Source organism: Acanthochromis polyacanthus, chromosome 9, assembly GCF_021347895.1.
Source record: "Acanthochromis polyacanthus isolate Apoly-LR-REF ecotype Palm Island chromosome 9, KAUST_Apoly_ChrSc, whole genome shotgun sequence".
NCBI classification, from domain to species: domain Eukaryota; kingdom Metazoa; phylum Chordata; class Actinopteri; family Pomacentridae; genus Acanthochromis; species Acanthochromis polyacanthus.
The window spans coordinates 34,675,240-34,690,169 of record NC_067121.1 but is presented as its reverse complement, the minus strand read 5'-3'; the positions used below and the strand labels follow the sequence as shown (position 1 = coordinate 34,690,169).

General features: G+C 39.5%; 1 protein-coding gene across 2 annotated transcripts; it reads right to left on the bottom strand.

The window, feature by feature from the left end:
* Positions 1-10,397: 10,397 nt before the first annotated feature.
* pigr (polymeric immunoglobulin receptor) lies at positions 10,398-14,412 on the bottom strand. 2 transcript variants are annotated; one of them, XM_022205110.2, is made up of 8 exons: positions 14,248-14,412; positions 13,315-13,644; positions 13,143-13,224; positions 12,713-12,936; positions 11,419-11,515; positions 11,252-11,340; positions 10,884-10,933; positions 10,398-10,785 (listed from the first exon to the last, which is right to left on the bottom strand). In XM_022205110.2, exons 1-8 carry the CDS (start codon positions 14,294-14,296, stop codon positions 10,708-10,710), a joined length of 999 nt encoding a protein of 332 aa, XP_022060802.1. In that variant the 5' UTR covers positions 14,297-14,412; the 3' UTR covers positions 10,398-10,707. The 2 variants fall into 2 exon arrangements, with proteins under 2 accessions (XP_022060802.1, XP_022060803.1); XM_022205111.2 differs by having other exon boundaries at positions 11,419-11,512.
* Between the last annotated feature and the right edge of the window lie 518 nt (positions 14,413-14,930).

Here is a 14,930-nt window from a genome sequence, read left to right as displayed (position 1 = left end):
CTAAAGGTAGTTTTGTACAACTTCAGATCAGTCTTGGTTTTGAGACCAGGCTTGAGACGATTTTTTGAAGGTCTCTGTCTTAGCATTGGAATCGATCAGATTTTTACTCATTTCAGTCACAGACAAAGAGGACTTAAAACTTCATTTCATGACTTTCATGACTAGTTGAGACTACATTTGTGGATATCACTAAAATGCCTATTCATTGATTGATCATGATTGGATGTAAAACTAACTAACACCAGAGTCAGAGGCTTCCGGACTATACGAGCAGACCGGGACGCCACAGCGTGTGGTAAGAGGAGAGGTGGAGGACTTGCTCTGCTTGTGAATGACAGATGGTGTAACCCTGCACACGTTTCCATCAAAGAACAGATCTGTAGCAGGACATTGAACTGTTAACAGTTAGTCTGAGATCATACTATCTGCCACGGGAGTTCACTGTGATCATCACCATTGTTGATTCCATTCCTCCTACCGCACACGCTGAGACTGGAGAGACCAGGTCCACCATCTCTTCCTATCTTCCTCCTCCAATCCAAACTTCTACCTTCATCGTCTCAAGCTTGCCCCTTCTTCCTCCCCCCAGTAGTCTATGTTAACATACTGCTGTTACAAATTAATTTTATTATTAAGGGTCAATAAAGTATATATTCTATTCTATTCTCATATTAGCTACTTATGTATGGACTGTATGTTTCAGAGACCAGGTCAAGGAAAGTTAATACTGGGCATATATATCATCAGGTTGCCAGAAACTCTAGTCTTGCTCTGTAATGCTAGTTCAAAAAATTCTTAAACAATTAAAATGAGAAAAGGAAAAAACATATTGCAGCTTAAGGGGTACGGTTGAATAATCTGTCATGCAATTTTAAACAGACTAACTTCACAGCTATACTAGTGGGTTTGCAGGTGGTAATGTAAATCTTTCACTGCTTTGGTCCAGACTGAAATATCATCTATTTTATGGTCTTTAAAAATGCATTTTCGGACATTGATGAATTCTGCAGAACTTTGCAGGTCAGAGTTTTCAGTTTTCTGCTAAAATATCTCAACAGCCTCTAGATGGTCTGTGCGACTGGTAAAGAATCACTGAATTGGGCTATTTTCTGGCACTCAGATTTTCACAGTGGGGTGTATAATCCATACCAGTTCCCCAAATGGTGCACAGAGCATTTTTTAAAAATTACATTGATACACAGAATCACCATTTGTGCTTCATTTTGCAATTAAAGACAACATCGTGGTATTTACACCCTCGTCCAAGCTTTGAGACGATTACAGGTCCGATATGCTGCGATAAATCACATCAGTTTTGCTGTGATTGCAGGCAACAACCAGTACAAAGCAACAGACCTTTTAGAGCACTGTTGGCTAGCTACTGGAATGCTGCTCATGGAAAAGCTCTTACATTCACACTGTCAAGGTCATGTTTTCATTGAGAACAAAGGTGCATGACCACAATTTGTCTTTGGTTGCAAGGAAACAAAGCCTACAGGCAATGCAACGTGGACAATGTGAGTAAATCAAAGGCTTTTTCCAAATACATCTGTCAGAACAAGAAAACTGTAAACCTAGTAACAGTTTCAGAATAAGCACAAAAATCTGCAATGGCAGCCCAGAGGACTACAGGAAGTGAACAGTCCCAGAAAAGATTAGGCCCCTGCTGAGGCAGAGCTGCACTCATGGTAAGTCGGTGCTGAAAATTACCCTGACTGTAACATAAAGCCCATCATTAGCCTATAAATTACCGAACTCACCTTAATATCCCCTTAAGCACTCAGAGCAGGGCAAAATTGAGTTGTTGCACCAATAAACTGCACAGTGCCAATGGTACTATAGAAGCATGAAATAGATATTGATCCCTGTGTGTGCTTCTATTTTCTCGTGCATCTTCTCTCTAGCAGAGGAAGGTAATTATCTCACAAGACTCCTCTCCTATTTAGCTTCAATCTTATGACAAAGCATTTTTAGTAAAAAAAAAAAAAAAAAACTAACACTTTTTTTTTTTAAAGTACAGACTTGATTAGTTTACAGTTTGCAGTGCAGGAAGTTTGAGGGTTTCGGTAGCGCTTTGCAGAGGCAGCATCCGTCAGTTGTTCACAGTCTTCAGCGAGTGAGTCGCCCTGCTGGAGCAGAAAGGTTTTTATATGCAAATAACCAATATCAGGCATTCATATATATTTGATAGGATTCCGAAAGCCGACTTTATCAGCGAGCTCGCTGTTAGGACTGCACATCATGGTTGTCAAAGTCGGGCTCAGAAGCTGACAGAAGTGACTGTTGTTTCTCATTATTTCTGAAGTTCAATAAGCATTTTACAGATAACTGAATCGTGGCATTCAAGGGCATTTTCATGAAAGGTTTTTGTCACTCTCTGAATACGTAACTCATTTTGAACGATGGTATTTTATTCAATTAATTTCAATTCCTGCACACTGTACGTCTGCCAAAATGAATCTATTTTCCACATTTGCTGGAGGACAGATACACAAATTTCATCAAATTGTGGGATACAGTTAAGATTGTAAATGTCGTTTTTGTCCCTTTTCTGCAAAGTAGAGATAGTGGAGGTCAGATGCTCGATGGGCTTCCGCCTACCCTCGGCACCCAGTTGTTATCACTGTACATTTTCTGCAGACGATGACAGCACAATGCTTCTTGACCCAGTTGGACCACATTGCAGGAATGCTCCTCCATGCTGGCAAATGACATTTAAAATCACAATCCTCATTGTTGCAGGAGCTCAACCCTGATGTAGCTCCATCAGGAAATTGTCAAAACAGTCTGTTTTCCTCTGGCATTTTCCATGACTGTTTCATTAGGAAGCAGCTGTTCTGCAGCTATTAAAGAAAAACCAAATTAACCTCAATTATATGTCAGAAGGACCCGAAATAAATGTCCGTCAGGCATTGTAATTGTATTAATAGTATATTAGAATGCAGATATGTTGTAAGTATTATTCCTGTTAGTTACCAGTCAGATGCCTCTCACATTAATGAATGTTTATGCAAAGAAAATCTGCTAAATGTTTGCAGTGTGGGCGCATGAATGTGAATCAACAATGATGTTATGCAATTTGTGCTGTTTTGCCTTACATCTTTTTCACCATGTTAGTGTGAGGAGGCTATGATCTCAAATGCATAGTTACATAAAGTTTAAGACTGTATAGGGCCTCTTGTGGGACGCATTGTTGTGGTTACGAAACATCCTCAGTCAGAGCTAATTGGAACACTGTTGTTTTTACTTTAAGCCCCAAGAGACGGCATTGTACCGGTTTGACAAAGAAAAAAAAAAAAAAGGTGCGATGCGCAGTCTTTAGAAAATAAAATGGGCAATTTCCATCCACTGTCCATCAAGACAGACTATTGTTCTGTATCCATGGCTGAGAATGTACAAACACACCGGATAGTACGTTACCTATGATGGCTTTTAGATGTTTGAATTGAAAGTTATTTTTAATTATTTACAACCTGGAGATATCTCAGATTTCTCAAACTATTGGAATGTCCTTGCTTATAAATGTTGTACATAGTGTTTAAAGTACAGCAGTATTGTGCCACTGTGGCATCCCCAGATGGAAAAATCTTGTCAGCATTCCAGCAAAATCTCCCATATTTTCACTGATTGTCTCTTGAATAGTTTATATTGCACATTGTTATCGTTTGTGCAGACTGTAAGGGGGGGGGGGGGGGGGGGGGGGGAAGCAACTGTCCAAAAGTCATTTTTAATGGAAGACAGTGAGATAAAGCTACAAATTGATGCCCAGTACTTGTCATTGCACGTCAGGCGTGACAGCTTCCATTCAAAGTTAAGCTGGCCGCAATTTTTTTTTTAGTGGTCCAATGCTGCAGTGTGTGTTCTTCCTCCAGGGTACGTACTTCTGAACAGCTCTGAAAAGCTCCTTCTTTAATGCTGATTGGGTAAACTTGAGGAAGACAAAAGTTGAGTAGTGACTGGTGAAACTCTGAGACAACATGCCATATTTTCTGCCCTCTCAATGTCCTCAGCATGTTGTAGTCTTTTCCTCTCAAATATCGGCATCAGCACCATTAAATTCACCATTTACTCTAGTCTGACACAGCAATCTTTCATTAGTCTGTTTCCTTATAGAACTGAGGGAAGCGAGAATAGTGGGTTAGTGAGGTATGTTGTGCCTGAAGTCAGAGTTCTTTTAACCCGGCTAGATTAGCATGGTAACTGTGGAGCTCACCTGGTCCGGAGCAGTCTATGTTCCGAGATTTCCAACTATTTCCTGATGGTTCCGTATGACCGATACAGATAAACCTGTTGATGTGTACATTAATAAAACCACTGAATGAACCTGTGTAGTTTCAGTATGGCCCAATGTGTGCATCATGTTGCCATGGTAACTCGACAAGTATTCAGCTGCTGATGCAGAAAATGCATAAATATGTTTTGATGTTTTCTGTTAAATCCGTTTACCCTGCTGGTACCACAGCTAATAGAGCACAGATTAGAAAATGGATTATTCTACTGTTATTTATTACAGGGAATATACAAACAGTACCATTACTTTCACTTTTATGCGGCCAAAAATTAAAGTGATGTCCTGCATTATGGGACAACGTCAGACCTAAAAGCATTTCAGTACAATATCATGTTTAAATATATGAAGTTTAAAGTTTAACAGCTCTACAGTGTGGCGGCCAGTTAAAAAGAAGCGGTTGGGTTAATCAGTAAAATAAATGCATTGCACACCTTTAATGTCACATATTCCTCATTGTCAGGAGTGAGAAAGGGATGGAGGTGGTTGATGTGCGAAGATGGAAATATGCAGACTGTTGACAGAAGCAGATGAAAGGAAGCCCGGCTGTGTCATACTTGTGTCGTAGTGCACCTCTCTGTAGTCATGTCCAGTATCTACTATTTATTTTGTTGCAGTCTGAGTTAACATCTCTGTCAAAGCTGTTTGATATTTCACAACAATAGAAAGGCTCAAGTGGCTGATTCCATGCAATTCCTGTAATTATCATATATACAATATGTCATGTCACTTTGTGATTGTTGCAAGTTCCTGCAGTTGAAAGATATTAGTGTTTTGTTAAGTGTATTATGGCATTCCTCAGAGATCAATCTGAGGTCCTCTTTGAGTGTGTAATCTCTTTTTAATTTTCTGATTTAAACTATTAATAAATGTATCTGCAACTGTACTGGAATCCACAATTTTACCCCTTTTTAAGTAGCATAGAAATGCACAGTCCTGGAAAAGGAGGGGAAAACAATTTTTGAATGTGATTCAACTTTATATGAGCTTTATTCTTATCATTATATTCATATCAGTTTTCTGCACACTGGAGAGGAATGTTTTTTCTTTTCATACAGGAAATATTTTTGCTCATTCTGAATACCACTATGGTGGCAGAGTCTGTGGTGTTATTATCCTTTATAAAGCTCATCTCGGTTTCAAGGTGCTCCGCTTTTTGCTCTTAACCGTAACAAACCAGCCTTGGATATTACACTATTGTTTGCACACCCAAAGGCTGTATACAGGGACCTTGAAGCAAAAACAAAAAGTAAACAAAACTGTAACCCGTTTTTTGTCACCAAACAGGCTGAAATATAAATGGTAGTACAGTGGAAAATGTGTTCGGAGGCTGTATCCTTAATAGAGATGCACTCGGGGGAGTTCAGATGTGTTGTACCATGGCAGGGCCGGGTTGTGTCCTTCATTTCCAGCCTCGCTACACTCTCTCAGGGGCGCCAGCAGCACTCTGGTAAGTCACGCTGGATCTGATGGTTGAATGGGATCTGGTAAGGTACCATTGTATTGTGTGTTTTGTTTTTAATCTGCCGTTACTATAGAAACACTGAGGCAAATTATGCCCCTTTCTCTGTGCAGCTCGCAGTGGACTTGTTTAGAAAACCTGAACCAAGACACAGTTTAAAAAAAGAAGAGGAGATGGGGTTTAAAATATGCTAACAAATGTAAGTTCTAGTGGTGTAAGCAGTGCTCTTAAAGGCTTTCTATCAGTTTGTGGACAGCAGTGTACCTCAGGCTTTCATGTTTCTGAAAGTCATTAAGTTATTTTTATCCTCATTAAGAAGCCTCCTAATCCTCCTGTCCACTTGGGCCTGCATGAACAAGAACAGTGCAGCATTTAATGGGGACCATGTATGCGCGTGCAATGCCTGGCCCTCCTACCAATTTTCACAGAGCATAGAAGAGCCTCATCCTTCAGCCTGGCCCTCCATGTTTCCCACTGATGCCTTATTATCTGCAGCAGCTGCGCACAAGGTGAGTACAAATGTATTGATTGTTGATGCCCTCAAATGCCAAGACTCAAGGGAACTGTTACAGAAATGTAATTTGTAATTCACATAGGCATCAGTAGGAATTGGAATGGTTTCAGACTGAAAAATAAAGAAAACATCACCAATGTATGAATGTTTAGACGCTGTAATCCTGTGTTTTTCTGTATAGAGCTCTGAGGGGATGAGCAACAGCCTCCTGCTTTTTCTTCTACTTTTTTTTTTCTTACAGAATGCGTGTGGTCAGGAAAACAAAGGAACATTTTTTTGTGCATGAATAGACTGCACACAGACACCAGCAATACATAATGGAAAGAACATATTTCATACAGGGTTGACCTCCATCTAGTGGCAGAACTGATTCCACTTCAAACGCATTAAGATTAATGATGGAGTCCCTGTAACGCTGAGGAGACAAGACAGTGGTGAAACTCAGCCGGAAAAGAATGAGCTACAGAGAGGAGAACAGACAATGATACATTATACATACACATGTATCTACACTACAGAATAAACTAGTAGCCTTTTAATCATGCCGAGAGTCAGAATAAACACCCACAGTGAGGCATCCTTTTGTCAATATGACCCACGTCTCTGAAACAGCCTTCATTGAGACCTGAGGGCAGCAGAGAATGTTTTTATTTTAAAAGCAGACCCAAAGTCCGTCTTTTAGTCTCGTTTCTACATAATTGATTATATTTTTTGTTTTATTCATTTCTCTGCTTATTCATACATTTTACTCTACTTTATCTGTCTTTTAACACTTAAGATTTCTATTATTGTCTGAATTTTTTTGACTTATCTTGCTGCTGGGGTGCCATTACTTCATTTATTCATGACAGCACATGATGAGCCCGCAAATATTTAACTTAATTAAAAACGACAAATCCTATTACAAACTAGCGTGGAATTAAGTATCCATGATGACAAGGACGATTCCTAAACATTACTATAGTAATGTGAATGTAATTATTTCCCTGCGGTGGTCAATGTACTTAATAATTACAGTCATAGAAGTGCTTACACACAAAGAAATGTTTAACAGACAATTCCCACATTCATGTATGACGCAGTGGTTTCTTATCTTTACCCCTTGTTCTAAACTAAGTTTCTGTTTTACCGATTTTTAACCATGCTAGGTTTATTAGGCTTGGTAAGCTCTTTTACAAAGCAATCTGGCTGAGAATATACTGTAAAAAAAGCAGTCAAAACCTAATTAGGTGACCAGCTAATAATAATATTGGGCTAAAGTAAGCCACACAATTAAATTATTATCCTTTCATTGATTGAAACTCTAAAAATGTGACTCCATGTATCAAAGCTACATATTTATGAAGTTTTCATGTTTCATATGTTTCATGAAAATGATCCCTTCCTGCATTAAAAGTTTAACTATTGAACATTTTTACATTTTTTGCCTGTCTTATATCACTCCACTTAAATTCCTGCTGCTTAGTGGGAGAACTGATCTGCATCTTGTCCTGCCAGTATTCTGAATCGTGGTCTGAATGGTGTCAGGGTCATTCTCAAACACATTTGGAGCTCATTGGTGAGTCGGGAACGATATTTAGTTTTAATTATGTTCACAGTTGAGAAAGCTGCTGAGCCTAACATGGTCAGCATGTGCAGGGCTACTTTCCTCTCAGTGTCACTTTTTTTTCTGTCCTTCGCCTTTCAACTGTTTTCTGAACACAGAGCTTTAGCTTTAGCGCCTGCAATGCAGAGACTTCATTGACTGAGTAGTGTCACAAAGGACGGCTGAATTTGTACATAATTGGTCTGTGTGTTTCCTAAGCTGTTAACCAATGCTGTATACACTGGAAAAGCTGATTACAGGTCCGTATAAGACAGTATCTAGGTCCGGATCCAAACTGCAGTCCACCAGTTAGTGACCTTTGCTCTACAGTATGGCCACCTTTTGAATGCATGGCTCTATGAGGTCTCTGCCTTTTTCTACACCCATCCATCCCCACTCACTGCAGCTCAAGCACACCAGCTCACCTACAACTCTGTTCCAACAGCAAAAATTATTCAGTGCTATACAATGACAAGCTGTAATACACAAGTTCAAATCAAAAATCGATTCTAAAAGTGAATAATGATTCAAAAAGCCCCAACGTCCAAGGAATATTTTCCTTACGTCTATTACACATTAGAACCCCAGAATAAAGTCAGAATCTGTGTTTTTTTTTTAGTTTGTCATTGGTACATGTAAATGCTCCCACAGGATGTGTCTTTCAGCATTTAAAATACAAACATGGTAACAATGAAAAAAACTAGATTTTTTCACTGAAACAGATATTTAACAAAGACTCATTTACTCTGACTTTTAGAAGAGTCTTGAATTTTAAACTCTGTTCATAAATTAAGGACAGACAATATTTACACAATTCATCCAATAAAAACTGTTGAGCTCTACATTTCCCAAAAAGCCCTGCCAGTAACAGCAGAACTGGCCATAAGAAACACGGGTTCTGTTGCCAATTTTTAAAAAAAAGACGGAGTCTGCATTGCAAGGAGTGTTTTGTTGTTATTGGCTCGTGTCATTTTAATCTCTGTGGTGATGTTAACCTATTGTACTTTAACTTGAAGCTTTTTCTGAAGTGGAAAATGTGACTATTACAAACAGTAATTAAAGTGGTGCATGAAAAAACACTAAATGTCAGGAAAATGCTCAAAAGCTCACAAAGGACTGAAAAGGAAAAGCACTGCAGAAGAAACCTCAATCCATAAGGCATGGGAGGGACGTGGGTGCAGACACACGACACCATCTCACTTTAAATTCAGATTTGTCTTCAAATGAAGGTGAACCAAACATTAATATTAACATTTTCAAGGTCCAGCTAACTCTTGGCTTTCAGGTGTCTCATTAGTCTGTTCAATTTCCAGTTCAGTTCAGAATGAGAACAGACAGTTCAAGCATGAAACGTAGACCTGTTTCTCTCAGGTAATTTGTGAACTCATTTCAATCTAGTCTGTCTTTTGTCATAGCATAAGTGCATCTCAGTCATGTTCACATTATCTGCATTCTCTCCCCATAAGTTTTCTGTCCCACTGCATCTCTGCCTTAATGTGTTAATTAGGCATTTCATTATTATGTTATGAAATAAGCACTGCAGTGTAGTTCTACAGCAACAATAACTGAAATTGTCTCTCTCATGTCAGTCCCGAGGGCTCTACAGGCAGATGAGATTTACCAGCTTGCATCTAAAATTCCTTCAGTTTGCACTTACTTCTTTGCAGCAACAAGCAGCAGTGTGGAACAGATAGACTGCTAAAAATCATGTTTATCTTTAATGTTATCCTTAAACCTGAGGTAGTCAGCAGTCTAGAGTAGCATGGTTGGTGTTACCTGTTGATTAACTTCAAATATAATTAGTAGATATGTGGACAGGACTTTAGCTATACTGGCAAGCATCAGTTCGTAATGGTTAAGAGACCAAAAAGAAAGTCTTTAAAATGTCAAACCGAGTTTTGTTAAAACGGACGATCTATTTCCTCTAAGAAAACTAAAACTACTTATCACTCTCATAGAAGTTGATACTAGCTTCAAAAATTGCACCTGCTCCTTTAAATTGAAACTGCTCACCTTTTCAAGATTTTTAGCTTTCGGGTTTGTTTGCGTGCCGTGCTACGCACTTGTGTTAGCTTTTGATTTAGCAATTACAGCATTAAGTTGGAGTTAATGCTATCATCCGCTGTGTGAGATTAGCTAGTAAGTTTACCACAGAAACATTAAGTATTTTCCCTGTGTGCCCCACAATTATTAAGAATTCATACACTAATTGTGCAAAAAAAAATAGTAATTCACACAAATGTCTAATTGGATTTAATGCTGAAATTTTCGATCCAAAGGTCAAAAGCCAGCTTCATTGTAATGTTGTAATTTTCTGCAAAAGCACTTGCCTGGACATTTTTCAACACCATAATTCAATAACAGAAGGAGAAATTGATGTAAATTGCTGCTTGACTGAATGGCAGAGGCACAAACCGCAAGGCAGCCATTGTAATTCTCCCATTAATCATAATTATTGATCAGGAAATTATGGCACTGTAAAATAAAGCGCTATGATTTAATTTCCTCTTATAAATGAGCATGTGGCGAAGAAACAATGACTCATATACACAATTATGTTGTTATTTTATTCAGTCTAAAACTAGTATCAAGCTAAAAAAAAATATACTGCAAGTTGCCAACCACAGTGAACAGAGGCCAAATTCATCTTGAGGAATTTCAGTTTCAGTTAAATGAGATCTGCGGACTGTGTATATGGAAAGCAGCAAGCAAAACACTTAACTCTCTTAACATGTCACATGGGATAGCATGTATTACAGAGAAAATACAGGGAAGACAGCGCATGATCCGTGCAGTAAACTGACACAAAATTTACATTCAGTAACAGAGAGTAAGTATGAACACCGCTCAGACTGATCTCAGTATACGTCCTGGGAATCCTTGTTAATGAAAACAACCGTAGTACTTTGCAAGTCACCTACATCCCCCGGATACTCCTGCGGGAGACAGGAAGAAAAATGACGTCTTTAATGATAATGGTGTTTTTGAACAGGATCTAATAGAACAGTGACAGATATGATAATGGAGGGCTTACATTGAATCTCGCTTTAATGTCCTTAACTTGTCTTAGCACAGGATCCACCTCTAGAAAATGGATAGTGAGGACATTTGAGCCACAAAAAATGATGCAAGTTATCTTATCTTGCCTGATGTATTTTCTATGTTTTAGAGCAGGGGTGTCAAACTCATTTTGGTCCAGGGGCCGCATACGGCCTAATTTGATCTCAAAGGGGCCGGACCAGTAAACTTATAGCATAATTACCGAGAAGTAACAATAAGTCTAAGTTTATCTGATGTTTTAGTGCAAAGGAGAACAAGTTTGACACGCGTTTTAGAGGATTGGTGGCATTGTATTGCACACATTATATATTTTAAATTTGAGGAAGTTAGACGTCGCCTTACTGTGCAGTTTCCACAACTTTCTTCCTAGAATAACCAAACCCACAAGGAGCATCAGGGATGAACACACCAAAATAGGCTCCAGCATGCGACTGAAACAGACACAAAGCAGTTCAAACAGCTTCAACATGCATTTAAACTGAACACATACATCCTAAATAAACTCTTACCCGTGGCTGCTCCAGGACTCCTTAGCGATGGCTTTGGGTGGAGGCAGGTACAGCACAGACTGCTGCGGTGCAGGTGGGGAGGTTATGGACACTGCTGCTGAAGATAAAGATATTATACATGGAGCTGAAGATGAAGAAAAACTCTTTGCGGCAGGGTTTAAAACATTGATATTCCTGACTTGTAACAATCGATACCCTGTACAGCTGGAGACCTGAGAACCCCCCGCCATCTGTCACAAACACATATTGATCTTTAAAGCGGCTTCTTCTCCATTCAGCTGCTGCAAAATGACACTGAGAAAAGGCCATGCAGTCACTGAATTGTTCTTGCGTTTTGTACCTAAAATGTGCTATTTAAACAGACTTTAAGGACTTTGGGAGGGTTTCAAACAGCGAGTCTGTTGGGATGGCAACATTGATCAGAGTGTTTGTTCGTTGGTGCACCATCTTCCGGTGAAATATCTCTACTTGGATGGAATGCCATACAATTTTGCTCAGATATTATACAGACTGGTGACAAATTGAAGGAAAAACCTCAACCCTTGACCTCTACAGCGAGGGGACGCCGTGGATCTGTTATGCTGTTGTAGACATTTTGCTGATATGGTTTGGACTCACTGGTCTCTAGAGGTGAAGGGTCACTGCAAAGGAATAAGTTGTTCTGAGTGATGAATTTTATCCCATCATGAAACATTTACATACTGATGAGATCTTTTAATGAAGATAATGCAGCTTCAAGAGAGAATAAAGGGTTGAGATGATGGAAATGATGTAAATCTCACGCTATGGCCTCTCAGTTTGACATGCTTGCTACTAGTTTAGATTTAGTCTATTGTTTCTTAATTCATTATTATGCATTGCACATAATTTGAGGTAATGTCCAATCTCCCAATCTTATGTGTTTGACAAATCATGTTCCTAACTGTGGTAGGTATGTCTGAAAGAAGGCATGAGGAGCATGAATGCGAAGTGACCTGCGTCTGAAAGGCCCTGTTACTTTAACTGATGAATGGAGTTGGAAATGTTAAATTTCCCGGGTCTGAAAAGGGCTAAAAGCAGCAACTCGCTTGTGAACAGGGGCCAAAAACTGAATTTTGAATAAAATACTAATATTTTAAATCAATTAATGCCACTTTAACGTTGAAAAAAATCTTGGTTAGTGCCGTTTCAATAAGGAATGAAACAGAAATGACAAACCAACTTGTCCAGATTCCCATTCAGTGCAATAAATGGATATGAAAGAACATTTAGTTTGTACTCTGTATATAAAATTGAAGTGTCTTTGTCAGCCTACCAGTAGTGGTCCGTGGTGTGACCTGCACATGCACGGCTATCTGCTGCTGCCCTGCAGAGCACAAGTACCAGCCAGTATCTCTCATCTGCAGCTTCTTTAAGGTTATAGTGAAAGCCCCAGTTCTGTCATCGCTGATGGCCACTGAAGTGTCTTCATTGCTCCCCCCAGAACCTGTCAGGCAGGAGCTCCAATCTCCGCTCCGACACCACTTCTTCTCACTTTCTCTGTTGGCAGGCAGTCACAGGGGAGTCAGGGAATTGCTGACTGTCCACCAGCACTGACTTGATGTGAAGATTTCAAACAAATAAGCATTTTTCTAAAGTTTATTGATGTAAGATCGGGTCTGTTTAAACAATTTTAAAGTTTATTGGTGATAGACTAGTTAGAAAAATGGCACATTGACAATAAGCTTAATATGAAAATCAGGCACCTGTATCTCTCGCTGTAGAGGCATTCAACTGTGACACTGCTTCCCTCCTCCCCACTCACTCTGCTGTGCGGGACTGACATACCTGCAGAAATGATCAAGAAAATGCATGAAAATCTGTTTTGAATTGCGGTTCAAGAAAGAAATATCTGTACAGAATCCACTGATTGCTCACCATGAATGACCTTGATGTTGGTGAAAGTGATGTCATCAGCCTTCCACATGTTGCCTATCTCCACGCCGCATATGTACCACCCCGAGTCCCCCTCCTTCAGGTTCTTCATGGTCACTGTGAACACCTGCTGGGTCGGGTCATCGAAAATACTCACTTTGTCCGAACTGGTGTCATCGGTTCGAGCTAAGGTGGTGCAGAATTCTTTGGTTCTCCCCTGGCACCAGTACTTTACATGGCTGGCATACTGGGGCTCGTAATGACACGGGATGGTGAGAGATTGACCCTCTAGGACTGCAAACTCCTCCTCGGTTTTTACCACGCACAGGGAGGCTGATAGAAAGTGGAGATGATTGAATGTTGGAGCTAGTTTGAACTTTGCGTCATGCAACAAACCGAACAGCACAGTTACTCACAGAGGACACTTCTTATCTGCAAATGTGAAAGCGGCCGTAAGCAATACTTCTGCCACATTTATGGCTTCAGCTTCCTTTGTTACAATCCACTTTTTCTACCCCAACTTCCCTCTCCATACTTCGTATTGCAAAATTGGATTATCCCTCTATGTTACACAGGCTTTTGAAGGCTTGACAAAATAAACATCAAACATGCTGTTGCCAATGGGCAAACAGTACAGAAGCTTGGAAGATTTACAAAAACACAAAAGCTCTCTCCGGCTCCTGCAGTAAGCGGCAGCTTTAACAACCTTTCTAGTCTGTTTTCAACAAAGGATTAATACAGTAAAGTAGTAAAATAGCGAAGGGAATTGAAGCATAAAAAGCATTTACATTACAGCACTAGTATTTGCCAAAAGCACAATAACAAAGGAAGGAGGCTGCAGCCCAACATTAAACATCCTGTTTTTAACAATTATCCGCAACTGCAAAGGCTTTTGTACTTTTGTAATAAGATGACCTCAGTAGTCACAGTTATTACCTGGGATCCATGGTAACAAGCCGAGGGTGAGTATGTACAGCTGCAGCATGTTTCAACTTAAGGTTTACCACGCAAAGTTTTTTTCTCAGTGCAAATACAGGCTCTATGTTCCGCAGTGTCTGATTCCTCTTGGTCATGTGATCAGGAGTTGGATCCAGATGTTCCAGATGTTAACCATGTAAGTGCCAACTGGATTCTAATTATGTGTTATTTTCCGTTAACGTCTGCCAAGCTGCCAAGACTGTGGAGCTGATGTTAAATTCCATGATTTTTCTATGACTTTGTGTAAATATTTGTCTCACTTGCATGACTTAAAAACAGCATTCCTCCTGTTGTGGTTTTCTGCTCATGAAAGGGTTAAATTGGAAATGTGTGAAAATCAGTGCAAGTTGTATTTCTGTAACTTATTTAGGGATTTTTCTTACTTTCTCAGACACTTTCTTTTTTTAAATAAATCTCATCAATTCTGTGAAATTTAAGAAAATAAAATCTTAGACGAACAGGTAAACATTAACAAAAATATATTTATTATCTCTCTTGCCAAGAGGTGAGAAGATTGATAGCTCACATAGCTGTATGGTAATGAAGGAATCTACAGCTAGCAGCCAGTTAGCTTAGCATGAACACACAACCTGTGTCAGTCCAAAGATAATGCATCACTAAGGCATCATTGAGGCTCACTA

Coding starts and splice junctions, on each gene's coding strand:
- pigr (XM_022205110.2), bottom strand. CDS start 14,296: ATGCTGCAGCTGTACATACTCACCCTCGGCTTGTTACCATGGATCCCA. Junction 13,225..13,314: donor CAACATCAAGGTCATTCATG/GTGAGCAATCAG, acceptor TCATTTCTGCAG/GTATGTCAGTCCCGCACAGC. Junction 11,516..12,712: donor CACACCACGGACCACTACTG/GTAGGCTGACAA, acceptor CTTTATCTTCAG/CAGCAGTGTCCATAACCTCC.